General features: G+C 40.2%; 1 protein-coding gene across 3 annotated transcripts in view; it reads left to right on the plus strand.

The window, feature by feature from the left end:
- Positions 1-27,219, plus strand: part of SLC16A12 (solute carrier family 16 member 12) — an 89,713-nt gene extending 62,494 nt beyond the window's left edge. Inside the window, exons 3-8 of one of the 3 annotated variants that reach the window (XM_079899281.1) lie at positions 2,800-3,048; positions 13,661-13,764; positions 16,349-16,492; positions 18,152-18,731; positions 20,935-21,194; positions 24,194-27,219. In XM_079899281.1, the coding sequence (XP_079755407.1) occupies positions 2,939-3,048; positions 13,661-13,764; positions 16,349-16,492; positions 18,152-18,731; positions 20,935-21,194; positions 24,194-24,456 (1,461 nt within the window). In that variant the 5' untranslated portion in view covers positions 2,800-2,938 and the 3' untranslated portion in view covers positions 24,457-27,219. Of the gene's footprint in view, positions 1-2,799; positions 3,049-13,660; positions 13,765-14,919; positions 16,493-18,151; positions 18,732-20,934; positions 21,195-24,193 lie in introns of those variants that run through there. The other 2 variants (XM_079899282.1, XM_079899283.1) reach the window with 2 other exon arrangements.
- Positions 27,220-27,923: the final 704 nt, after the last annotated feature.

A 27,923-nucleotide genomic window follows, 5' to 3' on the forward strand; every position in this document is an offset into this window, starting at 1 on the left:
CCCACTGCCTGGTTCATAGATGCCATGCTTTTACTGTGACATCGTACAGCAGAAGGGGCAAAGTAGCTCTCTGGGGTCTCTTTTATTTTTTTAATTTTTTCAACTTTGCATCCCTTGTTGTATTTCTAATATTTATCTATTTATCCATTCATTCATTCATGCTGCGCTGGGTCTTAGTTGCGGCACACAGGAGCCATTTTCTTGAGAAAGTCATGGTTTTAAAGTAAATTTTTCTTTATTAGACAGTTTGGTTTGTCCATGATTTACCAGGTGGTGCGTGGTCTGTGGTCACCAAACAATGCATGCTTAGTCATATTTGAAATGATGTTTTATTTATTTATTTATAAAGAGCAGATCTTTATTTTTTCTTTAATATTCATTTTATTTATTTATTTATTTGGCTGCGCTGGGTCTTAGTTGCAGCATGCAAACTCTTAGTTGCAGCATGCGGGATCTAGTTCCCTGGCCAGGGATCAAACCTGGGCCCCCTGCATTGGGAGCACAGAGTCTTAGCCACTGGACCACCAGGGAAGTCCCTGATGTTTCGTTTAATCAATATTATTTAAAATTTCTTCTGGTGATCATTATAAAATTGTACCCCAAATTGGGTGATTGGCTCAATCCAGTGGAAAAATCACCTGTTAAAACTCTGATTTAGTCTCTTAAAAAATTCATCCCTAACTGTAATTAAGAAGCTTGATTGACATGCCAAAGTATACCGTAAGAAACACTTGATCTCACAGTTCTTGTGGGACCACATTCAGGCCGCGCTTAGTTGGGCCTGGCTGGCTTGGCTCAGGGTCTCACAAAGCTGCAATCAAAGTGTCAGCCAGAGTGTGTTCTCAACTGGAGGCTCAACTAGGGAAGAAGTCTGCTTCCAAGCTCACTTGGCATGTTGGCAGAATTCATTTCCTTCTGTTGTAGGACTGAGAGCTTTAGCTTTTTGCTGTCACTTTAGCTTTTGAGGCTGTCCTCAGCTCCTACTGGCTACCCATAGTTCCCTGCCACATGGCCTTCTCCATGGCAGTGTGCAACACGGCAGCCTGCTTCTTCAAGGCCAGCGGGAGAGTGAGTCGACTAGCAAGGCTGAGTCTTATTCAGTATGACCTAATCATGGGAATCATGTGTCATCACTTGTGCCATATTCTGGTTAGAAGCAAGTCACAGGTCCCACCCACACTCCATGGAAGGGATTACACAAGGACAAGAACAACAGGATGTGAGACCGTAGGGGTAGCTTAGAAACTGTCTACCACAAGGAGCCCTGTGTGTCTTGCTTATCACTGAATCCTCGGTGTCCAGAATAATGCCTAACACACATTAGATCCTCCATAAGTGTTGGTAGTTGAATGAACTAATGTTGCAGATGTTACTTCTCTGAATCATGTGTTGCTGTTTTTTTCCCCCCAAGTCTATGGTTTACCTTTTGGTCTTATTTATTACATGTTTTGGTGTATAGACGTGTTAAATTTTAATTTAGACAAATCAACAAAATTTTCCCTTGGTTTGTTAACATTACTTTACATCTCAGGGAGTCCTTTTCCCATCCAGAGGTTAGATAATTATTTGCATATGTTTTCTCCTAGATTCTAAATGACTTCTTTTTTACATTTAACTCTGATCTATCTAGAAGGTTAAGAAATAAATGGAGGGACTTCCCTGGTGGCGCAGTGGTTGAGAGTCCACCTGCCAATGCAGGGGACATGGGTTCGAGTCCTGGTCCAGGAAGATCCCACATGCCATGGATCAGCTAAGCCCGCGAGCCACAACTACTGAGCCCATGCACCACAACTACTGAAGCCCACGTGCCCTGGAGCGCATGCTCCACTGCAATGAGAAGCGCACGCACCGCAACGAAGAGTAGCCCCCGCTCACTGCAACTAGAGAAAGCCCGCACACAGCAAAGAAGACCCAGTGCAGCCAAAAATAAATAAGTTTATTTTTTTAAAAAAGGAATTAAATGGAGAGTTGTAATGGGAGGTAGCAAATAATCCTTTTTTTCCCCATCCCTCTTTGCTTCCTTATTTAGTTGTATTGAATTATTATGTGCTAGCTTCTGGACTTTCTATTCTGTTTCACTTATTTTTCATTCTCTTCTTGCTTCAATTTTTTCCATCTAAGAATTACAGCATTCTTGGTCAGAAAGGCCAACGCAGTTACTGTCAGAATCATTCAGTATAATAATTAAGACATAGCCTAAGCTGTTGTAACAGAAAGACTCCAGAATGGAGAGCCTCAAATAAAGCTGAGGCTTATTTAACTTTGGTGTAACAGTGAGGGGTGTGTGAAGTCGGGAGCTGGAGAGGCACCTCTTCCCCACAGAGTCATTTGAGGACCCAGACTCCTTCTGTCCTGTAGCTCTGCCAGCCCCTTGGGCGATGTCTGGGCCTGTGTGGTTGGAACTGTCTCATCCCCACATCCACATTCCAGTCTATGGGAAAGGAGGTGGCGGAAGTCTTAAGAAAGTGCCTTTGCCTTTGAGCTGAGGAACCCGCAGTGGCATGTAATATTTTGCTCATATCCCTTTAGTCTAGACTAAACCACGTTGCCACATCTACCTTCAAGGTATGGTATCCAAACTGTCATCATGGATTTGGCTAAAAGTTGAGAAGATCTGTTATTAAAAAAAGAAGAAGGGGGAGAGGTTCCAAGGACAACTAATGGTCTTTGCACTAGGCCAGTAATCACAGTTAACAAATAATCATATTTAACAGGAAAGTAATAATCATTTTTACCAAGTGAAAAACTGTCTTTGGATATGGCAATAAAATGCAACTATGTCCTGATTTTTGGTTTTAGATGGCCAGTAACCCATGTTCCAGGTAGCATTCTATACCAGTCTTGAATGCCAACAGGAAATCACTGGACAGCAGACCCTTCCAAGATCATAACTGGGCTGTTGGAGTAACTTGGAAAAGAAGAAAAAAGAACTGAAACCATGGCAAAAGTAAATAGAGCTCGGTCTACCTCCCCACCGGATGGAGGATGGGGTTGGATGATTGTGGCTGGCTGTTTCCTTGTTACCATCTGCACCCGGGCAGTAACCAGGTAGGTGGGACTTTCTTCTCGATTTATTATCAGATGACCTGGCTTGTCTTTTTTTCTAAGTCGGCTTCGTTCTAGTTCTGAACCTGTCATTGTGAAAATATATGTGTAAATATATGTTTTGTGCATGTGTGTGTGTTTCCTTTGACTGATCGGATATCTTTTTCTTTGCAAGGAATGTGATTTCCTGACACTTAAAAGTCCTGGGTAGTGGTCTCCTATAATCTCTGCCACATAAACCTGGAGGGTTAGGACATTTTTCAGCTAAATATTATGGCTCTGCCAGACATTTATTTTCATAAGCAGCTCATCCCACGAAGGACAAATATATAAGCTCAAAATAGTCCTTGAAAACATCTCGGCTCACCAGAATACTGAGCCGTTGGAAGCTTAAAGCCTAGAGTTTAACTTCTTTTGCTTCATTTTGCACTTGGCTCTGGTAGTGGAGGCTGATTTCTAGGTTGAAGGACAGAAAGAGCATAAATACAGGGATTCTCTCATCTCATTTGGTCATGTTTCCTCTTTTCCTTTTACCCAAGGGCATAGCCTTGACTGTACTTAAGTGAAACGTGTGTACACTGAGATGATTCATCTCATTTACATTTGGAATAAAGCCACACTTGAAATCTGCATGTGCTCGCTCTCTCCTCTAGAGGTGCCTTCATTCAAATTGAACTCTGTTGCTCTTCTCTGGCAACACTCCCTTGGCAGCCAAAGAAACTGATTTGCACTACATATCTTCACTTGATAGCATCATCAATAAAAGCATCGGGCTTCGCTGGTGGCACAGTGGTTGAGAGTCCGCCAGCCGATGCAGGGGACACGGGTTCGTGCCCCGGTCCGGGAAGATCCCACATGCCGTGGAGCGGCTGGGCCCGTGAGCCATGGCCGCTGAGCCTGCGCGTCTGGAGCCTGTGCTCCACGACGGGAGAGGCCACAACAGTTGAGAGGCCCGAGTACCACAAAAATAAAAAATAAAAATAAATAAAAGCATCGATGTACCCCCCATAACAAATAGATAATGCAGGAAAGAAGCAGGATGTTTGTTTTTGCTACAATAAGGATTCGTTGATTATGTGTCAAAATAAACTGTAGATTTGTTTAAAATAATACGGTGGTTGAGTCTGATTTTTCTCCCATCTGGATTATGGATCTTGTGTTCTGGGAGTGAGGAGGTCATAGAGTTAAAAGGCATCTCTTTCATCTTTGTTCTTACATGTGGAAGCTTTCATCATTCCCATGAGAGGAAAGTTCTGGAAGTGAGCTTAGTGCTTCTATAAGAAGGGCAGCTGGGAACCAGAAAAGAGGATTGTGGCTGGCAGCAAAGGCCTGTTTTCAGAGGTTCCTGGGAGAGGCTGAGAGGAGGATACCTGAGCACTATAGGCTCAGAGGAGAAAAGGGTGGCACACCAGGAAGCAACCAAGAGAACTGGAGACAGAGACGAGGAAAGCAGCCTGCACGGTGACTTGTCAATTCAGAGGATCAGTGCCTATTGGGCAGTTAATTCTTTTTCCAGTTTTATGGAGAACTAATTGACATTCATCGCTATATAATTTTAAGGCATACAGCATGATTTTTTTAATTGAAGTATAGTTGATTTACAGTGTTGTGTTAGTTTCTGGTGTACAGCAAAGTGATTCAATTTTTTATATGTGTATGTGTGTGTGTGTGTATATATATATATATATATATATATATATATATATATATATATATATAACTGAATATATATATTCTTTTCCATTATGGTTTATTACAGAATATTGAATTTAGTTCCATGTGCTATACATTAGGACCTTGTTGTCTATCTATTTTATATATAATAGTTTGTAAGCATGATGATTTGATTTACATATACTATAGGTTCAGCTAACATCCGTCTTCTCATATAACTACAATAAAAAGGAAAGAAAAGAAAAAAGATAAAAACTTTTCTCTTCATGATGAGAACTCCTAGGATTTATTCTCTTAACTTTCCTATATATCATACAACATTGTTAGCTGTAGTCATCATATTGTTCATGACATCCCTAGTACTTATTTATCTTATAACTGGAAGTTTGTATTTTTTGACCACCTTCCTCCAATTCCCTTCCCCTCCCCACCCCCCACCTTGGTAACCATAAGTCTGATCTCTTTTTATATGTGCTTGGTTGTTGCTTTAGATTCCACATATATTTAAGATTATACAGTATTTGTCTTTCTCTCTCTAACTTATTTCACTTAGCAGAATGCCTTCAAAGTCTGTTCGTATTGTTGCAAATGGTAGGATTTCCTCGTTTTTTTTCTGGCTGAATAATATTCCATTGTATATACATACCACACCTTCTTTATCCATTCATCCATCCACGTCTTGGCTATTAAAAATCATGCTGCTATGAGCATGGGGGTGCAGATATCTTTTCTAGTTAGTGCTTTCATTGTCTTTGGATCTATTCCCAACAGTGGAATTTCTGGATCACATGGTAGTTCTATTTTTATCCCTACTGTTTTCTATGGTGGCTGTACCAATTTACAATCTCATCAACAGTGCACAAGGGTTCCCTTTTCTCTGCATCCATACCAGCATTTGTTATCTCTTATCTTTTTGATGATGACTATTTTAACACGTGTGAGGTAATAGCTCATTGTGGTTTTAACTTGCATTTCCCTAACAACTAGTGATGTTGAGCATCTTTTCATGTACCTGTTGGTCTTTAGTATATCTTCTTTGAAGAAATGTCTATTTAGGTCCTTTGCTCATTTTTTTTTTTTTTTATTTTGCGGTATGCGGGCCTCTCACTGTTGTGGCCTCTCCCTTGCAGAGCGCAATCTCCGGACACGCAGGCTCATGGGCCATGGCTCATGGGCCCAGCCACTCCGCGGCATGTGGGATCTTCCCGGACCGGGGCACGAACCCGTGTCCCCTGCATCGGCAGGCAGACTCTCAATCACTGCGCCACCAGGGAAGCCCCTTTGCTCATTTTTTAAATTGGGTTATTTGTTTTTTTACTATTGAGTTGTGTGCATTCTTTGTATGTTTGGGATATTAACCCTTTATCAGATACGTGGTTTGCAAATATTTTTTCCCATTCTTTTCACTTTGTTGATGATTTCTTTTGCTGTGCAGAAGCTTTTTAGTTTGATGTAGTCCTGCTTGTTTATTTTTTATTTTGTCGCTTGTGTTTTAGGTGACATATCCAAAAAACCATTACCAAGACCCATGTTGAGGAACTTTATTCCTATGTTTTCTTCTAGTAGTTTCATAGTTTTGGGTCTTATATTTAATCCTTAAATCCATTTCAAGGTAATTTTTGTGAGTGGTCTAAAATATGGGTCTAGTTTTATTCTTTTACATGTGAATATCCAATTATCTCAGCACTATTTACTGAAGAGACTGTCTTTTCTCCATTGAATATTCTTGGCTCCCTTTTCAAACATTAGTTGATGCTTAGGTTTATTTCTGGGTTCTCAGTTCTGTTCCACTGGTTTATGTGTCTGTTTTTATGCCAGTACCAAACTGTTTTGATGAGTACAGCTTTATATTATAGTTAGAAATCAGGAAGTGTGATACCTCTTTCTTAGGATTTCTTTGGCTATTTAGGGTCATTTGTGGTTCCTTATAAATTTTAAGAGTGTTTTATCTACATCTGTAAAAAATGCCATTGGATTCTTGATAGGAATTGCATTGAATATATAGATGGCTTTTGATAGTGTTGACATTTTAATAATGTTAATTCTTCCAGTCTACAAACATGGGATATCTTTCCACTTATTTGTGTCTTCTTCAGTTTCTTTCACTGATGTCTTGTAGTTTTCAGCATAGAGATCTTGCATGCCCTTAGTTAAACTTACTGTATTTGAGGCTATTGTAAATGGGATCAATTTCTTTATTTCTTTTTTGGAAATTTTATTGTTAGTGTATACAAACACTACTGATTTTTGTATGTTAGTTTTATATCCGGCAACTTACTGAGTTCATTGATTAGATCTAAGAGCCTTTTGGTTGTGTCTTTAGGATTTTCTATATATAAAATCATATCATCTGCAAATAGAGACAATTTTACTTCTTCCTTTCCAATTCTAATACCTTTTATTAATTTTTCTTGCCTGATTGCCAAGGCTAGGACTTCTAGGACTATGTTGAATAGGAGTGATGAGAGTGGCCACCCTTGTCTTGTTCCTCATTTTAGAAGAAAGCTTTCAGCCTTTTACCATTGAGCATGATATTAGCTGTGGGCTTGTGACTTATGGCTTTATTATGCTGAGATATGTTCCTTCCATGCCCAATTTGTTAAGAGTTTTTATCATAAATGGATGTTGAATTTTGTCAAATGCTTTTTCTGTGTCTATTGAGATGATCATACAATTCATTTCTTTCATTCTATTAATATGATGTGTCACATTGATTGATTTGTGTATGTTGAACCATCCTTGCATCCCAGGAATAAATTCCACTTGAACCTGGTGAATGATCCTCTTAATATGCTGCCAATTCAGTTTGCTAGTATTTTATTCAGAATTTTTGCATCTATACTCATCAGGAATATTGGCCTGTAGTTTTCTTTTCTAGTAATGTTCTTTTCTGGTTTTGGTATTAGGATAATGCTAGTCTCATAAAATGAGTTTGGGAGTGTTCCCTTCTCTTTGATTTAAATAATATGCTTAAAGGTTAAACCATACATCTGGAAGGTAAAAATTCAAACAATACAGAAACATATAAGATAAAGCCTTTTTCTCCTCACTTCCTGAATCCCTGTTTCACTGCCTAAAGTTAATCTCATAAAATAGTTTCTTGAGATCTGTCCAGAAAATTTTTTAAAAACCTTATGTCCATATATAAAGCATGTTCTTTTCATTTACACCAATGGGATCATATTATACACACTGTTTTGAACTTTTTTTTTGCTTAATAATATCTTTTGGAAATATTTCCATATCAGCACATATGGCTCTACCTCACTGAAAGGTAGGTGCTTAAAATTTCACCATATGGATGTTTCCATAATTTATTTAAAACATTTTTATTGATGGACGTTTATATTGCTTGCTGGTTTTTGCTTTACAGACAATGCTACCATTTATAATCCAGGGCATTTAAAAATCATATTTCACTCTTACCTTGTAACTGATGATGCTTCCTTACACATAAAATTTATATAAGCTTAAAGGTGTGCAGGCTATTAAAGTAGTCGTTCTTATTTATTTACTCCCTCTGTTCGTTAATGTGCATTGCTTACATATTTTTTCTTCAAGACATCTTGTTACCAAACACAATATCTATGTTAAGAATCATATTTCAGGACTTTCCTGGTGGCACAGTGGTTAAGAATCCACCTGCCAGTGCAAGGGATACAGGTTGGAGCCCTGGTCTGGGATGATCCCACATGCCGCGGAGCCACTAAGCCCATGCTCCACAACTAGTGAGCCTTTGCTCTAGAGCCGATGAGCCACAACTACTGAGCCCACATGCCACAACTACTGAAGCCCGTGCACCTAGAGCCCGTGCTCCACAACAACAGAAGCCACTGCAATGAGAAGCCCGCGCACCGCAATGAAGAGTAGCCCCTGCTCACTGCAACTAGAGAAAGCATACACGCAGCAACGAAGACCCAACACAGCCAAAAATAAAAAAATAAATAAATTTATATATTAAAAAAAGAAGCATATGTATGTGGTTATTAAATTTTACCTCTGACAAGCCTACTCACATGTGTGGGCAAGAATCTCAGGTGTTACTTTTGAATTTTACATACCTACAGTTTGATATGACTATTCAGATCAGTTGGAAAAAACCCATCAAACAGAAAACAAAATAACAGAACAAGGTAAAAAAGTCACAAGAAATAAACATAGTCCCACAAATGTTAAACCCCCCAAAACAATTTAGTGGAGAGAAGAGATTATGATTTACAACACCAAAATATCTTATTATCATTTGGGGTGCTTTCCTCTTAGTTGTCCTATGTTCTTCCACATTTCCAACTTCTTCATCTCTCTTTTACTAATTCTTTCTCTCAGCTTATAAGCTCAGATTCTTCACACCTCTACTGTACCGTATCTAGCCACGTGCTCCTACATAGATGCCATCTGTTCTTCTTCCTTTCTCATTCACGTTCTTGAAGTTGCTACTCAACCATTTCACTTCTTTATCTTCCAATGACTTCTCTAGCAACTCTCAGCCTGCCTTCCCTCCTAATTTCCTTCCTTTCGTACCTTGAACCTTGAACAATGTTTAATGAGCACCGCATACATGGAAGCTATGGTACTAGATATTTGGGATTCAATGCAAGATAAGACAGACATGGTCTTTGCTGTCACAGAGCAAGAGTCTAGTGGAAAATACAAACAAATGCAAAGAACATTGCCACACAGTGTGGTAAGGGTCCAGCATGTAGTGGAAATACTTAAGAAAGGTATCAAGCCCAGACTCAGGTAGTCAAGGAAGCCTTCCTGGAGGAGTTGACTATTATCTTGAGACTAAAAGAATGAGGGAGGCTTGCACCAGATGGGAAGAAAGGAGAGATGCTAAGAAGGACCAACTTATGCAGGGTCTCATAAGTCATGTTAAAAAGTTTGAAGTGAGCTTCCCTGGTGGCGCAGTGGTTGAGAGTTCGCCTGCCGATGCAGGGGACACGGGTTCGTGCCCCGGTCCGGGAAGATCCCACATGCTGTGGAGCAGCTGGGCCCATGAGCCATGGCCGCTGGGCCTGCGCGTCTGGAGCCTGTGCTCCGCAACGGGAAAAAAAAAAGTTTGAAGCATCAGGATCTGATTTGTGTTCTAGTGAGGAGGACACTTGGACCATGGAGTGTAGAATATACTGAAGGCAGCCAAGTGTGAATTCAGGAAAATCAGTTAGGAGGGTTTTGGCTGCAGTCCAGGAGAGAAGTGTTGTCATGAATGATAAATGATAAAGGCAGTGGAGCTCCGTGGCAGCGTTTGAAAGATATGTATAAGGTAGGATAGCAGAATTTGATGGTTGATTAGATCAGTGGTCCTAAACAGGCTGACTTTGCTCTCCGGGGGCACCTTTGGCAGCGTCTGGAGACATTCTGAGCAGGGGCCAGTGACGCTGCTTAACATCCTGCAACGCACAGGACAGCCCCCAGGACAAAGAATTATCAGGTCAGAAATGTCAATAGTGCTTCGACTGAGAAACCCTGGGCTAAGGATAACTTAACTATTTTGATACTGAGGCTATATCCAAGAAATCATTATTCACTTAAATCGAAGGCCTAGTGGTTAGGAGAAAATAATAGACTTTTTGTACTAGTCTAGCAATCTTTAGGATGTTAAGAAACATCGTAGAGTTTCCTGTTATTGTTGTACCGAATTAAAACTAGTCTAAGTCTGTTGCAGTTAGCTCATGCTTTAGAAAAAGTTCTGCAATATTTTAATTAAAGTTAAATTTATACACTCAGCCGGGTAGTTTATGTTATCGTTCTCTGCATTTTCGTTGTGACTATGTTTCAGTACTCCAAACTCTGATATAATTATTAACCTAGCATCGGATCTACTATAGCACGTTGTCTGGTTTCTTAAATCAGTGAAAGGGGAAGGACAACTTTTGATGTCCCTTTGATAGATATCATCCCATACAGTGCTCAGTGTGGAGGACAAGAACGGGACTCTGGTGAATACGGAGGTGTGCCATCTGGAGGGCCTCAGCTGCAGGGTGAACATCAGCTGTCAGTGTCCGCAGGGTCCCCCTCACCTGCGCAGAGCTGCCTCTCACGAGAGCTCGCCCCTCCAGCGGTGCCCATATCCAATGATTGACGGAGGGAGGTGCGTAAAGGCCCGCCTATTTCCCTGGGGATTGGCTGAGGCCTGTCAGGCCTATATCTGTTTGCCCAGCTCACTCTGCCTAATCCTGCCCACAAGGGTTGATCCCTCTCTGTACTCTGCACATCAAACTCCATCCCAGTACCTTCTGGGACTTAGAATTTAGCACCCTATACCAGGGGTCTCCAACCCCCGGGCTGCGGACACAAGCCCGCGGCCTGTTAGGAACAGGGCCACCCAGCACGAGGTGAGCAGGGCGAGAGTGAGCGAAGCTTCATCGGCAGCTCCCCATCGCCCGCATTGCCTCCTGAGCCATCCCCCACCTCACCCCACCCCGCCCCGCTTCGTGGAAAAATTGTCTTCACGAAACCGGCCCCTGGTCCCTGGTGCCGAGAAGGTTGGTGATCGCTGCCCTATACCGTCCCTTTTCTCTTTCCTATCACCAGGACTAGCAACATTATTACAGGGCCTGGTGCAAGATGAAAATGCAGGACCCCTTGTTCAAAAGGCAGGGAAAAAAGGGCCGGTAAACGTACTAAAATGGGAAGCTTTTCCTTTTTTCAGCGGTCTCGGTTTTTCACGGTGTTTTAAATTTACTATTTAGTGTTGTTCTGAGTAAAGAAAATGGAAATGTTAAATTAGTAGCACAAATCTGCCGTTCATCTTTATATTACCGGTAGCCCTACCTTTTACTTTCCTTCTGTGTCATCATTTTAAGCATTAAGTGATCAGCTAATCCAGAGAAGCAACACGAGTAAGAAAGGATCTGATAGGAATACTCGGCCCTTTGTCTTTCTTAAAACACCATTGCCTTCTTCTGCATTTGAAGCAAGTTTTGGTTTGAAAGGAAAGCATGGTCTTTCTCTCTCACTCCCCTGTGCACGTGCTCACTCAGTTGTAGGTGTAACACACTTACCTGGTACTCAGTCTGAGTCTTACTGGACTCCCACACAAGAGTCTACTGGAATTCTGTGTCCTGGGGCATCTCTAAGACTATGTGCAAATGGAAACGCACAGAATTGCAGACTGAAGAATCCGTAGCTCTCTGCTCACATGCATGCTTCATTGTCCCATTGGACTTCACTTACAATATGCAAATTCAAAGATAAAATTATTAGGAATTTTAAGACAGTGACAGCTGAGTTGAACCAAGTTTAATGCTTCTGAGTGCCAGATTCTGTGCGACTGTATAGGTTGTATGCCCATGAAGCTTGACCATCATAACACAGCAGTCCTGATTCTCTTCCCCCTTCTTTAACTTTTCCATCACTCACTTTTACATCCAGCAGCAACTGGAGAGGAAAGAGAGAGTAAAATAACAGGTTATTAGGGGCTGCTGAAGCATAATGAGTTGGAATGTGGTCCTATCCAAGGAGACTGATATCCTCCTATCTCATCTCCAAGCTGCAAGGCCTGATTTCTTTCCCTGCTATCACGGAGCTCTAAAAGCTTCCTGTCTTGAATTATCTGTGTGCGGTTCATTCCAAACTATTGCTTCTGGATCACTTATGTCTTGTTTTTCTTGAGTAATTAGGTATTTTTCAGCATAAAAATTTTTCTGTCTCTGTTTCTGTCTCTGTCTCTGTATATACACCCCCATACGTATGTATATACACACACACAGATAAATTTCTGATTGTATAAGAAATCAGGTTCGCTGTAAAATAATTCAGAATGCAGAATAAAGACAAAAAATCATTTATAACCTCACCATGCACATATAATGACCGGATACATTTTGGTTAATATGCTTTCAGTCTTTTTCTAGTTACATGAAGTACATTTTTATAAAAATAAGCCCTTACTATATGAGCTACTTTGTAACTTACTTTTTTACTTAGCATTATATTGTGAATTTATTTCCAAATCAATAAATACAAAGCAAATCATTTTTAATACCTAATAATATTTCATTTTATTGATGTGCTATAAGTTACTTAACCGGTCCCTTACTGACGGACATATATGCTGTTTACAATATTTGACTATTATAAATAGTTCTCCGGAGTATATCCTTTATGTGTATCTATTATTATTATCATCACCATCTGTTTATTAACTTTGCTTAAAACCTAGAAGTGAAATTGCTGGGTGATGTATAATACTTTATTGTCAAGTCTTAACTTGTATAACAACCTCTTAGAAGTTTCAGATGTTAGTGAAACAGTATGATGAGTAACAATCCATGTGTCTGACCTGTCGTCTTTTCCATAAGACCTTCCCTACAGCAGTGATCTTCGCAACCACTTGGTTTCAGCAGCCACTCTAGTGGGTGAACACTTGTTTCTTTTTTTCTTTAATTAATTAATTTATTTATTTTTGGCTGTGTTGGGTCTTCGTTGCTGTGCACGGGCTTTCTCTAGTTGCGGCGAGCAGGGGCTACTCTTGGTTGCAGTGCGTGGGCTTCTCACTGCGGTGGCTTCTCTTGTTGCAGAGCACGGGCTCTAGGCGTGTGGGATTCAGTAGTTGTGGCACACGGGCTCAGTAGTTGTGGCTCAAGGGCTCTAGAGCACAGGCTCAGTAGTTGTGGCTCACGCGCTTAGTTGCTCCTCAGCGTGTGGGATCTTCCTGGACCAGGGATCGAACCCGTGTCCTGTGCATTGGCAGGTGGATTCTTAACCACTGTGCCACCAGGGAAGTCCTAAATACTTGTTCTCATCCCTTAGAACATCTCAATGGTTAGCTTCTGATTTCCCACTTATTACAGGCCAGCAACGTACCATTGAAAATCAATTAAAAGCCCTGGAGACTGGAACAGATGATTGAACCAAAACTTGAAACTCTCAATCGAATACATGTTCATTCTTTTTTTTTTTTTTTTTGGTATAAAATGTTTGCACTTTTTTTTTTCAGATGTATTTCAATTTTTTTTGTGGACTTCCAGACATACTTTTCTCAGGATTATGCACAGACAGCCTGGATCCATTCCATTGTAGACTGTGTGACCATGCTCTGCGGTGAGTATCTCCAGGGATAGATAACTACTGGCTACCCTTGAACTATACATGACAGTGACCTTCCACTGCCTTTGATGACCAGTTTTTCTGAGTAGAAGGGCTATGATTAAAAATTGGCTAAAACCATCTAAAAAGAAAAGTACGATCCTGCATTTAGCCAAACTCCCCCAGATGTGCTTTTGCAGTTAACATTCTTGGCTGATGTCAGATGGACCAGGTAGTGAATACAGTCAATTAGACACATACCTATAGAGATAGGGAACTGGGCAATCACAGTACTTGTCCTGATTTTGGATGCAGTTAACCGTACAGTATATGCTTGCTTTCTTCTGAATGCTGCGGTCCCCTCATTCTCCAGTCACATAAACAGCCACTGGAAAGTACCATGAGCCATTTCAATGTGATCTCCTTATATGAGTGCCAACAATGTGTGCATCACGTCTCAAGTCTTGTTTTCATTCTCATCCCTTCCCAGAGGGTTCAAAATTTGGCTCGTTTTTCATGCATCAATCTTCATTCTTAGGGAAGTATTGTAGAAGGATAGAATGGTGCAATCATGAGATAAGCACATTCACTACGGCTGTAGTTTTCATCGAGAGCCACACAGGTGCTACGTACGGTGTACAGAGTGTTCTCAAGATTCATGGAATCTCTCATCGATCTAAGGAAAAACTAACCTTGAGAGTTTTCTTCTTAAAACTTTCCAACCAAAGTTATTAAATGAGTGCCATAGAAATTTTCTGCAATTGGGTCAAATCAAAATGATCTATTTGCAGACGAGACCTATTTAATCCTTTCGTTTAGGTGACTCCTGAGTATTTTAGAAAACTGTTATCTCTTCAGGCCATGTCTTAATGGCAAAAGAGAAATATTATATTATTTGGTATCATAAATAATGTCATCTATGCCATTCTAGGTACTGATTCATATTTATTTTTAGAAAAATGTACATAATCAGGAATTGGTTGATTTGTGCTGAAATGTATTTCCTTGGTTGGGAGGAATTTGAGTGCAATTCTAGGTTTCATGAGATGGCTAAGTAGACGCTACTGATAACGCAGGAAGGTCATAAGGGATCAAGAAATCATATTTTCAGGTTTTATTTGTAGCCTGTCTTTTTTGTTTTAACCAGTAAGATGATCACTTGGTTTTCAGGGTCAGATGACTAAGCACAGCCTTTGTGTGAGCATGCCAAGACAGCCATGTTTATCTTTCATGGAGGATACAGGTGATTCATTTCTCTCACTGTTATCTTTTGGAGAATATTTATAATCCCTCAAAGAGGAATAAATGGCCTTCAGTGACCACAGTGGTCACAATGACCATGTGAGGCATTGAGCTAAGAGCGGGGTCATGTTAGATGCAGAATATTTAAATTCTGCAGAGTCACATCTGGGACACCCATTGGGGTCATATCTGTCCTATGATGAACAGGGAAGTGAACATTTTTCATTGAGTTTAGTATACATTTTGTCAGTTTCCAATAGCCATAGCAGCATCAGACTGAAGAATTAGATATATTTTCAGGAGATTTGCTCATTCCTATTCTCCAGAGGTTATATATGCAGCCAGCCACTATTCTAACTAGATGGGATATTAAGCTGATGACTGATTCTATCGTGTACATTTGTGTCACACCCAATTTTAACCTGATCGATATAAAAATTATACTCCACAGATACCTAGAGAATTGGCTCTTCTGATCTTGTTACTAGGAGTACTGGTGTCAGCATGAATTATTCTTCAGAAAGAAATTCACATGCATTCCTCACCCATCATCTCTGCCATCAGTCTGAGAGACCCAAGGAGCCAGAATAACAGGGTGAAATAACCCTGCACTCGGTGTAAGGTTCCCTGAACTGTATAGTTCTTGGTGATCTTGGGTATGTCATATTCCCCTAAGCTTCAATTTCCGTTTGGCCTCTTCCAGCTTTAATTATTAGTCTATAAGCCTGGAAGTTGGCACAATTCTGACACATTGTTAAACCACCAATAGAGTGAGGCCAACCAAAATGTCATCATCTCATTTCCTAGATTTTCTGGGCTTTGATTTCTCATCCACAGGGTTTCCAAAAGCCTGGAAACAGTGCCAGATTGTGAAATTTGTCTATGATCTCTCTGCCTGGCCTTTTCCTGCATAACACTGCTGGCCATGCCATGTTGCCCACTTTCCTTTTCTAACGTTTACCTGTCATAATTATTGTTAATTGTGTATGATCAACACTATATGAAACATACAAGGCACATCGCTGTGCAAGTGACATGTAGTTTAAAGGAGCTGATTCACTGTTTAAAAAACACCACATAATCCTGGGATTATGGCTGTCATAGAATGGAGATGTGGAATGAGCCGTCAAACGCCAGTCAGGAGATGTGATCCTAATTCCAGCTTTGCTACTTATTCTCTGTGGGACCATGGACAAGTCACTTCCTCTCTCCTTGGTTTCCGAATCTGTAGAATGAGTGGGGCGGGCTCGAGGCTTTGAAGATGGATCGTTCTCTGCTCTGCCAACGCAGCACCCACAGCCTTTCCACAGTGCCCTCAAGGCCTTTGTGTTGAACCTATTTATTATTGTTTTTGAAGCTCCACTTGGGAGTGTTGTCAGTAACCATTTTTCCTGTCAAGTGGGAATCATGCTGGGTGGCTTGCTTGCATCTACTGGTCTCATCCTGGGCTCATTTGCCACCAGTCTGAAGCATCTCTACCTCACTCTGGGAGTTCTTACAGGTAAGGGCACTTCGTACCACCCTTCTCACCCCACCCTATCCAGGGGTTTTCAAGCCCACCAACAGATCAGTAATTCATAAAATATTCATTTCGTAAGATGCATAATTTATCTTAATGTCTGCCTACCTAGCAGTTAAACAAAAGGGCTAGAAATGCAATGGACTGTCATACTGTAGTGAAAATGTGTCACCACTTTAATTCAGCCACTTGACAACGGTGACTGCTGGCTTTCCCTTGGGCAGCCGTGTATGGCTGAGATTCTCCACTCAGAAGCAATGTGACATTAGCCAGAGCAACATAAATTTTCGGCAATGATCATTCTCCCAACATCTTTTCCAAGACATTGAAATACTGTCTGTGGTTGACCTGAGTTGCCCCTACTTTATAGCGAGTACCATTGTCCAATAAATGGGGTTTTACCATTTTAAAAAGAAAGCCCCTGTGAATATTCTTACATTGCACATTTTCTTTCGATGTTACGGAAGTATCTTTAGAAAAATGAAGCCCATAGAAAGAGAAGCAACTGATGTGCATTCCATAAATCACACTTACAGGGACTGCATAGGATCAAGGTGGGCTTGGTTGGTGGGACTAGAGTAGCAGTTTTCTGCCCCATCACTTAGAGGGGAGGGTGACACTAACTCTTGTCTGGGCCACAGGGGTAGCATGATCAGGCCAATAAAGGATATAATCTCGTAGTAAGGTTATAAATCTAGCTCTGTCAGCTAAAAAAGGTATCTGTCCCCGGTCATCCAAAGGGCCTGACTGCTAGGGTGTCCCATCATCCCAGTTTACCAGGAACTATCCTGGTCTTGGTGCTGAAAGCCTCACATCTGGGAAACCCCTCAGTGCAGGCAAATTGGGATCATTGCTCACTCTGCTCTGCAGATGGGAACAGGAGCTGAAGGTAGTTCTCCTTTTCCTTCCTTGACATTTAAATTCCAGGTTTAAAGCCCTTCAAGTTTTCTTGACTTAAAAGGAATAGAAATGGAAAATCTTGAAGAGGCGTTCTGCTGACTTTAAGGGATATTTTCAGGTGGCTACGTGTACATGCTACGTTCGTGTATAAAATTGGCACAATGTTTCCCAATATGTGAGATTACTCTGAGCTTTCACGGGGTCACAAATGCTATTTAGACCCAAATTCCAGTGCGGTCCAGATTATCAGAGTTGTGTCTTCAGGGGCAGTGAAGAGTTGAAGTAATTCTCTGGATAATTTAAAAATAGTTAAATTATCCAGAGATAATTTAAAAATACTTAAATTATCCAGAGATAATTTAATTTATTAAAATTAATTTTAATTTATTAAAAAAGAAGTGGTGGGGAGAATAAATTTCTTAGGTCAGTGTTATCCTGATTTTCTAGTTAATTCAAATTGAGCTTGTATAATAGTTTTTAAGTTCTTCCTTTTATTTTGCTTAAGTCATATTCCCTTAAGGCTTTTCTTCCCAAGAAGAAAGTCATATATATGCTATACTTCGCAAATTGTGGAAGACTGGTGAGGGGAGACTCATTTTCAGCTTGGTGTAGAAAGCAGTTTTAAAAGGGCTTATTTGATTCAGATTCTCTTTATTCCAAATAGTATGATTCTGAGAAATGTTCTTTCACGGGCTGTTCGTGCCGTGCCACCAGCACTCATAGAGTTCTCTTTATCCCCAGGTCTTGGATTTGCACTTTGTTACTCTCCAGCTATTGCCATGGTTGGAAAGTATTTCAGCAGACGGAAAGCCCTTGCTTATGGGATCTCCATGTCGGGAAGCGGCATTGGCATCTTCATCCTGGCTCCTGTGGTTCAGCTCCTTATTGAACAATTTTCCTGGAGGGGAGCATTACTCATCCTTGGGGGTTTCGTTCTGAATCTCTGTGTTTGCGGCGCCTTGATGCGGCCAATTACTCTTAAAGATGACCAAACAACTTCAGAGCAGAACCATGTCTGTAGAACTGAGACACAAGGCTTTCAGCGGGCGTCTCCCTCTTCGACTTGGACTAAAGAATGGGTGCAGACCTGCCTCTGTGGCTCTTTGCAGCAGGAATACAATTTTTTACTGATGTCAGACTTCGTTGTATTGGCCATCTCTGTTCTATTTATGGCTTATGGCTGCAGCCCTCTCTTTGTATACATGGTGCCTTATGCTCTGAGTATTGGAGTGAGTCACCAGCAAGCTGCTTTCCTCATGTCCATACTTGGGGTGATTGACATTATTGGCAATATCACGTTCGGATGGCTAACTGACAGAAGGTAAATCCATGAAACCGCCATTGGTTCCCCACCAGGGACTTTAAACTTTGAGTTTCCCCTCATCACCTTACCCTCTAGAATACCTAGGTCTGAATAATGTTAACAGGTTTTTGATATCTGAAGGCAACTCCCTTGTTGGTTCTTCTAGTCAGAGGTCAGCAAACTTTTCTGTAAAGGGACAGACATTAAGCAGACGAAGTCACCTTGGCTTTGTGGGTCATATGATTCCAACTCTCCAACTCTGCTGTTGTAACACAAAAGCAGCCATAGACAATATGTGACCAAGAGAGTGGCCATGTTCCAATAAGACTTTATTTAATCTTAAATTAAAATTTTAATTTCTCATACAATTTTTCCCTCACAAAATTTTATTGTTGTTTTGATTTTTTCCAAACATTCAAAATTGGAAAAACCATTCTTAGTTCACAGTCCAAAAAACAAGTAGTGGGCTGGATTTGGCCATAGTTTGCTGACACCTGTTCTAGATTTTTTAGGATGTTGGGTATGTATAAATGGCAGAAGCGAAGTTCTGGTGACAGATTTAATTCCATTCTAAGTCAAATCAGTCCTCCGGTGAGACAACTTCTGTCTGGGCATTGTGGTTTTAGTTTCTTTTGAACCACCCCAGAGAGTGGCTGGCAATAGAGAGAGGAACAGACTCCAGTCCAGGCAGGAGGATCAGGTCAATAATAACACATTATCTGTAGCCACGTATTTATTGATTGATTGATTGATTTTTTAATTTATTTTTATTTTTTATTTTTTTGCGGTACACCGGCCTCTCACTGTTGTGGCCTCTCCCGTTGCGGAGCACAGGCTCTGGATGCGCAAGCTCAGTGGCCATGGTTCACGAGCCCAGCCGCTCCGCGGCATGTGGGATCTTCCCGGACCGGGGCACGAACCCGTGTCCCCTGCATCGGCAGGCGGACTCTCAACCACTGCGCCACCAGGGAAGCCCTGTAGCCATGTATTTACATTTGACAGTGCGAAGAGCAAATAGTTTCATTATGATTTTAGGCTTAGAAACCAAAGTTATAAGAAATCTACTGAGTAGTTTCTTCAGCTAATGCTAATCTGTTTGGATTGAAGAGAGCGAACTACTCATATTCTCCTAAATGATGGAATCTTCACACTTGAGCTATGACCCGGAAGAGCTATCATCCTATGGCTTCTCACACGCTATGTCTTTGGGAACTAATCAGGATCCAACTGCCATTATCCAGTATCATGAATATAATATTTAGTATTAAACCCACATTTTTAATGGTTAATGAGTTGGTGGGAGAGCAAAGGGTAACCATCCTTACAATCAAATAACTCAACAAGAAGCAGCCTGGTATAAGTCTGAGAGAGGGATCTCTAGCCTGAGATATCCAAGACCTAAGTTCTTGTGCTGGCTCTGCCCCTTCTTATCCCTGTGACCTAGAGAAAATCACCTAACCCTCAGATCCTCAAGGGTCTTCATCTGTAAAATGGGCCAGTTCAATATTTGCCTATGGACATTATAGCATTTTGTGAGGCTTAAATGAGATTGTGGGCAGAAAAACATTTGTAAAGCATAAATTGCTGGTGCTGATATTATACAGAATCTTTAAAATAATTGGTATCATAGATGGGTTTGGATCTACAAAGGGAAGTGTTCATGGAAGTACCACTGGGGAGGTCTTGAAATACGACTTAGTCCTAATACAAGACCTTCATAATCTCTGGCAAATCACCTTCGTTTCTTCATATTATGGCTTCCTCTTTGTATAACCACTTGGGTTACTGAGCATATATGATGTGCTGGAGACTAACGGATGACACATCTGAAAGCATCTAGAAAATATTAGTCTCCTGACACTCTATGTGTTATTTCACAACTATCCTTGAATAACACTATGAGAAAGACAGCCTCCCCATTTTATAGCTAAAGGAATTGAGGTTAGAGTTAGGCAGTTAGTAGGTGGTAGAATTGGATTCAAACTTCTACCTTTCTAATTTTAGAGCACAGGTTATTTTCTACCATACCATGCTTCCTGGGAAGATACATTCTTGCATTTGCATATACCAAAAGAAAGACAGGAAGACAACGTAGAAAACACACAGTGCGGAGGCCATCTCTATAAATAATTGTAGTGCTTACTGCTACCTGGGCATGGCTCTAGAGCTCTTTGATGGAACCTGTGCTTACTGCACTCATTCTTGGTCTTCACCTCCACAGGTGTCTGAAGAATTACCAGTATATTTGCTACCTCTTTGCCATCGGAATGGATGGGCTCTGCTACCTCTGCCTCCCAATGCTTCAAAGTCTCCCCCTGCTCGTGCCTTTCGCTTGTACTTTTGGCTACTTTGATGGTGCCTATGTGACTCTGATCCCAGTAGTGACTGCAGAGATCGTGGGGACCACCTCTTTGTCATCAGCGCTTGGCGTGGTGTACTTCCTCCATGCAGTGCCGTATTTGGTGAGCCCACCCATCGCAGGTAAGTTTGCAGAGAGAACCCTCAGTCACCTCTTCTCTGTCATATTGATGTAAAAACAGTGAACTCACACACACCCATGAGGATTGGAAGTAAGTTGGGAAGCGTGAAAGAGAAAGGGATGCCAGAGCCACCAAAACATCATGGTCTCACCTACATCCTTGTTTTATAATCTTCTTCCCACTAACTGGGGGACCTTAGCATACTTGGAAAGAAAAAATCCCAAATTAGGATCTTGATTCCATTCCATACTAATGATAGAAGCAATGGAATGAAGCAGCTGTTCAGACTTATAAATAAGTTGGGCACGTTCAGAGGGAAGGCTGGCAGGAGAACAGGATTCCAGTAGGGGGGGCGGTAGGCGGTGAGGCTGAAATGATGAAGTGCGGGTGTCATAGTGGAATGTCTTGAGTGCCAGCCGAAGGAGTGGGGCCCTATACGCTTCAGAGAATATTGCTAGTATTACAGCTTTTGTGCAAAGGGGTAGTATAGTAAAGAGTATATTTTAGAAAACGTGGTCTAGCAATTGATCTGGTAACTTAGGGGAGAAACAGGATTTTATCCTAATAGTTCAAGAGCCATCTGATAAAGGCCTGAACTAGGGCTGCTGCAGCAGAAATGAGAATGAGCTCTGGGGCGAGGGGGAAATTTGGGGGAAAAAAATCAACTGGATTTAGCATGTGGTGATGACAGAGGGAAAGAAGTCCAAGATAACTTAGGAGATAATGGCATAGTTGAAAGAAATAAGGAAGCTGGAGAGAGTAGCTTTGCCAGAAAAATACTAAAAATTTAATGTTTAGACATATTCAGATATCAGAAATACCCAATAAAATGCTCAGTAGTGCTGTTTAAGGATGAAATCTGAGAATTTGAGGGAGGCCAGACTTGGATATACAGATTTGGGATTCAGGATAAAGCATCTAGAATGTTTTGTAAACTGTAAAAATGATATAAAAATTAAAAACATAAATAAGTAATTCAACAACTATTCATTGCATGCATTAAATAATTCAACAAATATTTATTGCATACATTAAACAAGTAATTCAACAAATCTTTATTGCCTGTGTACACCAGCACTGTGTTTGGCACTGTCGGTATAGCAGCAGACAGGTCAGAACCCATGCCTTCTTGCTGGGGTGTGTGGTCTAGACCAGTGTCTATCAGAATGAGGTCTTGGGACCACCTGCATCAGAATCCCCTGGGGCCCTTGTTAGAATGCAGACTCCTTGACCCTCCCTCTGTGATCTGGACCTTTGGGGGTGAGTTCCAGGAATCTACACTCTCAGCCAGTTTTCTTGTGATGCTCCTGTACACTAAAGATTGAGAATAATTGGTCCAGATTATTACCTGCCTAAATTAAAAACGAGAGTGAAGAAGTTCTCTGAAGATAGGCAGAAGAGATATGAGTCAAGCATTTGCTTAGAAGGAAGGGAGGGAATTTTTTGAAGAACGCAGGATTTCTGCTTTAGCTGCTATTATGAATACAAAGTTCGGCTTATTTCTAAACTCCAGCAATTGCTAAAGCATCAAACCAAGGGAAACTGACTGCTTGACAGCTGCTGATGAAAGTTCCTCGTCAGTTTAAACTCCATGATAAAGGACTACATGTTTAGTGCTTCATTTTTGGAAAATGCCCCCAAAATGTTCCCACATCCTCCCTCCACAGCCACTTTTTTGTATTTACCAACCTTTAGGGACAGTGTAACTCTGTTAAAAAGTCATAGGACATAAATTGGGATTCCTGGATCCTTTTTTCAAACCATGGCCTTCATTTGGCAAATCAGACATTATACTCATTGCCAGGTACTAGAGGATTAGCATGTGAGTTCCTATTTAATACTTCTCGTATTTAATTACTTTTAAGATAACTCTCTACTCAATCTCTTCTGTTTTCTGCTACAAAAATGTACAAGCAAATCACATGATAACTAAAATATTTGAGAGTAGTTTGGATTGCAGGAAACTTAGGGCTTCTTACAATTTTTGCATGCCTCTTTAGACTAATCGTTTTGAAGTAGGTGAGAGGAGAAATCATACACTTCTCTGGTGGATTTTCTTGGCATATAAGTAAAGTTTGGAGGAATTTTAAAAAACCTTTTTAGAATTTGAAAAAGAATAGACACGTGTATATGTATAACTGAATCACTTTGCTGTACACCTGAAACTAACACAACATTGTTAATCAACCATACTCCAATATAAAATAAAAATTTTTTAAACTTTTTTAATCACAAAATAATTTCCTGCCAAGGTCTAATTTTACCCCACTGAGTCTCTGATTATTGTGACCTATATTTTGCATATCATATACTCTGGTTCTCCTCAAAATTTAGAGCCGGAAGAGATATTGTGGTTAATTTGTTGCAATAAGAGATAAAGAAAATTTATCTTTTCTTTAAAGATAAAGAAAAAAAGAGATAAAAAAAATTCCGTGATTACAGAATTCTGCTTTCTGAAGTTTGCATTTTAAACTGTAAGATGGTCCAACGTTCTAATTTTCAAACTGGATGGGGTACGATGACTGGATCCAACAGAAAATTTGGATTCTGCTTTATCTAGAAGCGTGTTCTATTACTCAGGATAGTCAGTATATGGCTGCTGGGAATACTACTACTAGCATTCTGTACAATTACATTCTCTTAACACCCTAGATAAAGAAAGAATCCCATCATCAGTAATTTGAATGATGCTGTTTTTATCTTTTTTACCGTATTTCATGGGATTAATAATAATAACTAATATTTATTGTGTCAATACTAAGAGTGTGACACTTCCAAGCACTTTACATAATAACAACAACCCATTTTAGAAGTTTCCCTAGAAAATAGAATGCATTTTTCAGTTGCTGCACAATACTTTTAGGACATCTGCTTTTTATGTCAAAATAATAGCAGCGTTGCTAGCCATCTATTGTTATTATCCTGACAAATTATTAGATTTGAAAATGGGTAAATAATTGAATTTTCAACTCAATATCATTTTTCTGTTGCTTGTTACAGGATGGCTCGTAGACACGACTGGCAGCTACACTGCAGCGTTTCTTCTCTGTGGGTTTTCAATGATATTTAGTTCTGTGTTGCTTGGCTTTGCTAGACTTGTAAAGAAGATGAGAAAAACCCAGCTGCAGTTCCTTGCCAAAGAGTCAGATCCCAAGCTGCAGCTATGGACCAATGGATCGGTGGCTTATTCTGTAGCAAGAGAATTAGATCAGAAAGATGGGGAGTCTGTGGCTATAGCAATGCTTGGTTCCAACCCCGCATGATCAATGGCCTTGAGCCTGAATCTTCAGGGCTGAAAGAGGTGGGACCACTGTATTGTACATGTTTCTGAAGGATTTTATTTTGGCAGAAGTATTGCCTTCTAAGGAAATTTATCGTTTTATTAATATGTTTGTAATGGAAAAATAGCAAATAACAAAGCAAGCTGGACTGGCTCAGAGTATCCCCTTTTGGGATTTGTACTCACAATTGAACTCGCATCTTTTGGGCAGTGAGCATCACACTATGGAGAATGTTAGGACCTAGCTGATATAATTCACTGTAAATAGAGGTAATTTCAAGGCACGACCAAAGCAGATGACACTGGACGCAGCTTTGTTTCAAATTCTCTGCCCTTCCATCTTCCCTCCTCAGTTAGAAGGTAAACAGAAACATTGACATGTAGGTTTCTTTATGCTGTTCAGAGAAGGGGGTCCTGTATTAATCATTGCCTTTTGAAGAACCTAAAGTACTCTTCAACAACCTGTTTCAAATGCTAATGAGAAACTCCACTAGGAAGAAGGTTTGTCATCCTCACCTTCCACCACCACTGAAAGCTCTTTTCCTAAAACGAGGCACTTAACCTCCAACCAGACGCTCACCTCTGTTGCTATCACATATAATATTTGCTCTAAATTGAGTAGAACATACCAAGACACATGGGCGATTTCTAAATCTTACCAGAAATGTTAACTCTAATGCTTCCCTTTTTTTTTCCTTTAGAAATAAAGCATTTATTTAAACTGTAGACAATTCCTGTTAGGAATGGAAAAATGTTGGCAGCATTCCAACTGGGCAGGAATTGAATTCTTGAATCAGCAGGTCTCTGGTGAAAGTTTTCTTTTCAGATCAGATATTTAGGTTCATTACCCAAAACAGGACTTGGGAATTTGGCCTGAAAAATATTATTCTAGAGATACTCTGAAGCTGAGATTCCTTTCTCCCTGTGTTAATTTTTGTTCCAATGTCCACTGCTCTTCATCTCTTTATAGATAATCATTAGTGGACCTTTTCAGCTGAATGAGAAGACTTCAGGGGTTAACCTCAGCATCACAGCCCTCCCACAAATTGTAGCTTTGGTCAGGGGAGAGGGAGGACAAAGTTAAGAAGGCTAGTGGTGTGTTGTTTTACAGTTTATAATCACATACCTTAACTCATTGGATTATAGTTTGCTCATTCCCAAGTACCCTACTTTCCTGTGGTGTGGGATAAAGTCTTCAGATTGAAGAGGGAGGGCATAGGGAGAGAAGAGAAAGGCCAGATCCCCCAGCCTGTCTCCGACCATTTTAAGTCCTCTGAATTATAATCCTGAATCCCAAATCATGTTGCACTTGTAACACAGGGGCAAGTTATACAATTGAAAGGGGATTTTAATTATTCAAAAATTTAAAATCTGAACCTCAGGGAACTATTTTGACCCTGAAGGCCATTCAATCCACTGTCCCCCAACAGATCTCACAAATGCCTTGCCAGGGGTGCTGAGAGAAAAAACACAGCCATGAGGAAGATCCAGGGTTGACTAAGCACATTCAGCAAGAGTCTTTGCCTATAACTGGATTTTAAATATATATATATAAAATTATATATTAGTACATTGCTTTCCGAATGAAATGCTGACTTGATTTGATGGCAGAAAACTAATATCTCATAGGTGTTTTCCAAAGAGAAAACAGGAATGTTTCCTGTTATCTTTATACTTAGTTTGAGAATTTAGTTGTGAAACACTTCCTTTGTCATTTGCAATTTTAAAACAATATTTGGAAAATATCTGTAAACAGTCAAAGTTAAAATGAAGTTTTATGTGTTTGGAATAGCACTTTACACTAAATGTCATTTCTTGAATCTTCAAGCCTAAAGATTTTTTGAAATATAAAGAGTTATAAATATTCTTATACATATTTTTTCCTAGTGATGATCACAGTAAAATTTTGTTTATCTGGTTCTGTGATGTAATTTCTCTAAAGCATTATAAGTACTCATGAAAAATGAGCATAGAGATCAGAGCTTTTAAAAATTTGTATAAAATATTTGTGATATTCTGCCTTTATACATGCATACATTTGTATTTTACTTTTCTTTTTGGAGTGGCATTTTTAGGAAACCAGTAAGGAAAATGTAGATCTTAGAGGTTACCATTGTCATCGACACAAAATTTTACTGTTATGTTCCATTTGTCTATACTGTTTATTTCAAAATGGAGCAATTCATGGGAATGATGTGTTTGTTTTGTGGAATCAAGAACAAAATTGTGGTGGGATGATTTTACATCTTAAATATTTCTTTATATCACTGCAAGTTCTACTTTGAAATTGAATGAGTAGAAAAGCAAACGAAATGTCTAACTTCTGTAGATACACTGTACCATTTGGCCTTTTGTTCAGATTGTGATTTCGCTAACAGATTGGCTATTGATGATAATATTTTCTTATTTCAAAAGCATAATAAAATGAGTTGATAGTCATGTTTGGAAAAACATTTTTCCCCTGCACAAAGGGTTTGGATTGTATTGTGAGTGGCTCTGTCTGGATTATGCCAGGATGTAACTGGCATATAAAGATGTGGTAAGCGATCAAATAATTTACAAAAAGCAGAACCATTTATTGAGAACTTCCAATGTGTTAGCTACCGTGTTAAGCACTTCCTATGCATTGTCTTATTTAATCCCCGTAACAGTCTGTATTATCACCATTTAATAGACATGGAAACTGAGGCATTAGGTCCCACGTCTTCTGACTCTGCAGTCACTGCACTCTAGTGCCTGTAGTGAATTCCTGTAAAACTAGGAAGCCGTCTGATGCTGGAGTCTGCCTCCCTCCCTTTGCACCTGCTCAGATCTTCTCATGTGGGTTCAAGAAACCATTTGGAAATAAGCCCTTCCTTGGGCAGATGAAATCCTCTGGGTTATGCTGCAGTCTTCCAATCAGTATAGATGGGAGGATCCTGGATTGGAAATTTCCAAGAATCTTTCCAAGAGTCTGGTTCTATCAAGACCACTACTTCCAGGCTAAGTGGCTTAATTTGCTGTCTATTGATCCAGGCTCCTCTTTGGGAGTATTTGTCGGGGCGGGGGGTGGGGGGATGGGAGGATGTGGAGAAGGCTGGGCAGCACGCTTTGTCCCACCTTCCGCATTACCAAAGTCACGCTTTCTCAGTCAAGAGGTGAGTTCTTTCTGAAGTGCCTATACCATTGCCCAGTGATGATGAAGATGGTAATATCTATTTGGCACTCATCTTCCTGGTCCCAATAGGTCTAATTTGGAAATTGTTTATTGAAATGAAATAGTGTGAATTCAAGGTAGATATGAGTTTTTCTTCTCATGCTTCAAAGTTTGTCTTTTTTTTTTAAACTCCACTGAACCATACATTTTTATACATGTTGCCAGAGCAGCTACCAGTAAGAGATGACTGGGATTTTGTCCCATTAGCACAGAGAAATATTTGGTGGGAGGATTGGGAAAAATATTAAATAATG

Source organism: Stenella coeruleoalba (genome assembly GCF_951394435.1).
Source record: "Stenella coeruleoalba genome assembly, chromosome: 16".
Taxonomy (NCBI): Eukaryota; Metazoa; Chordata; class Mammalia; order Artiodactyla; family Delphinidae; genus Stenella; species Stenella coeruleoalba.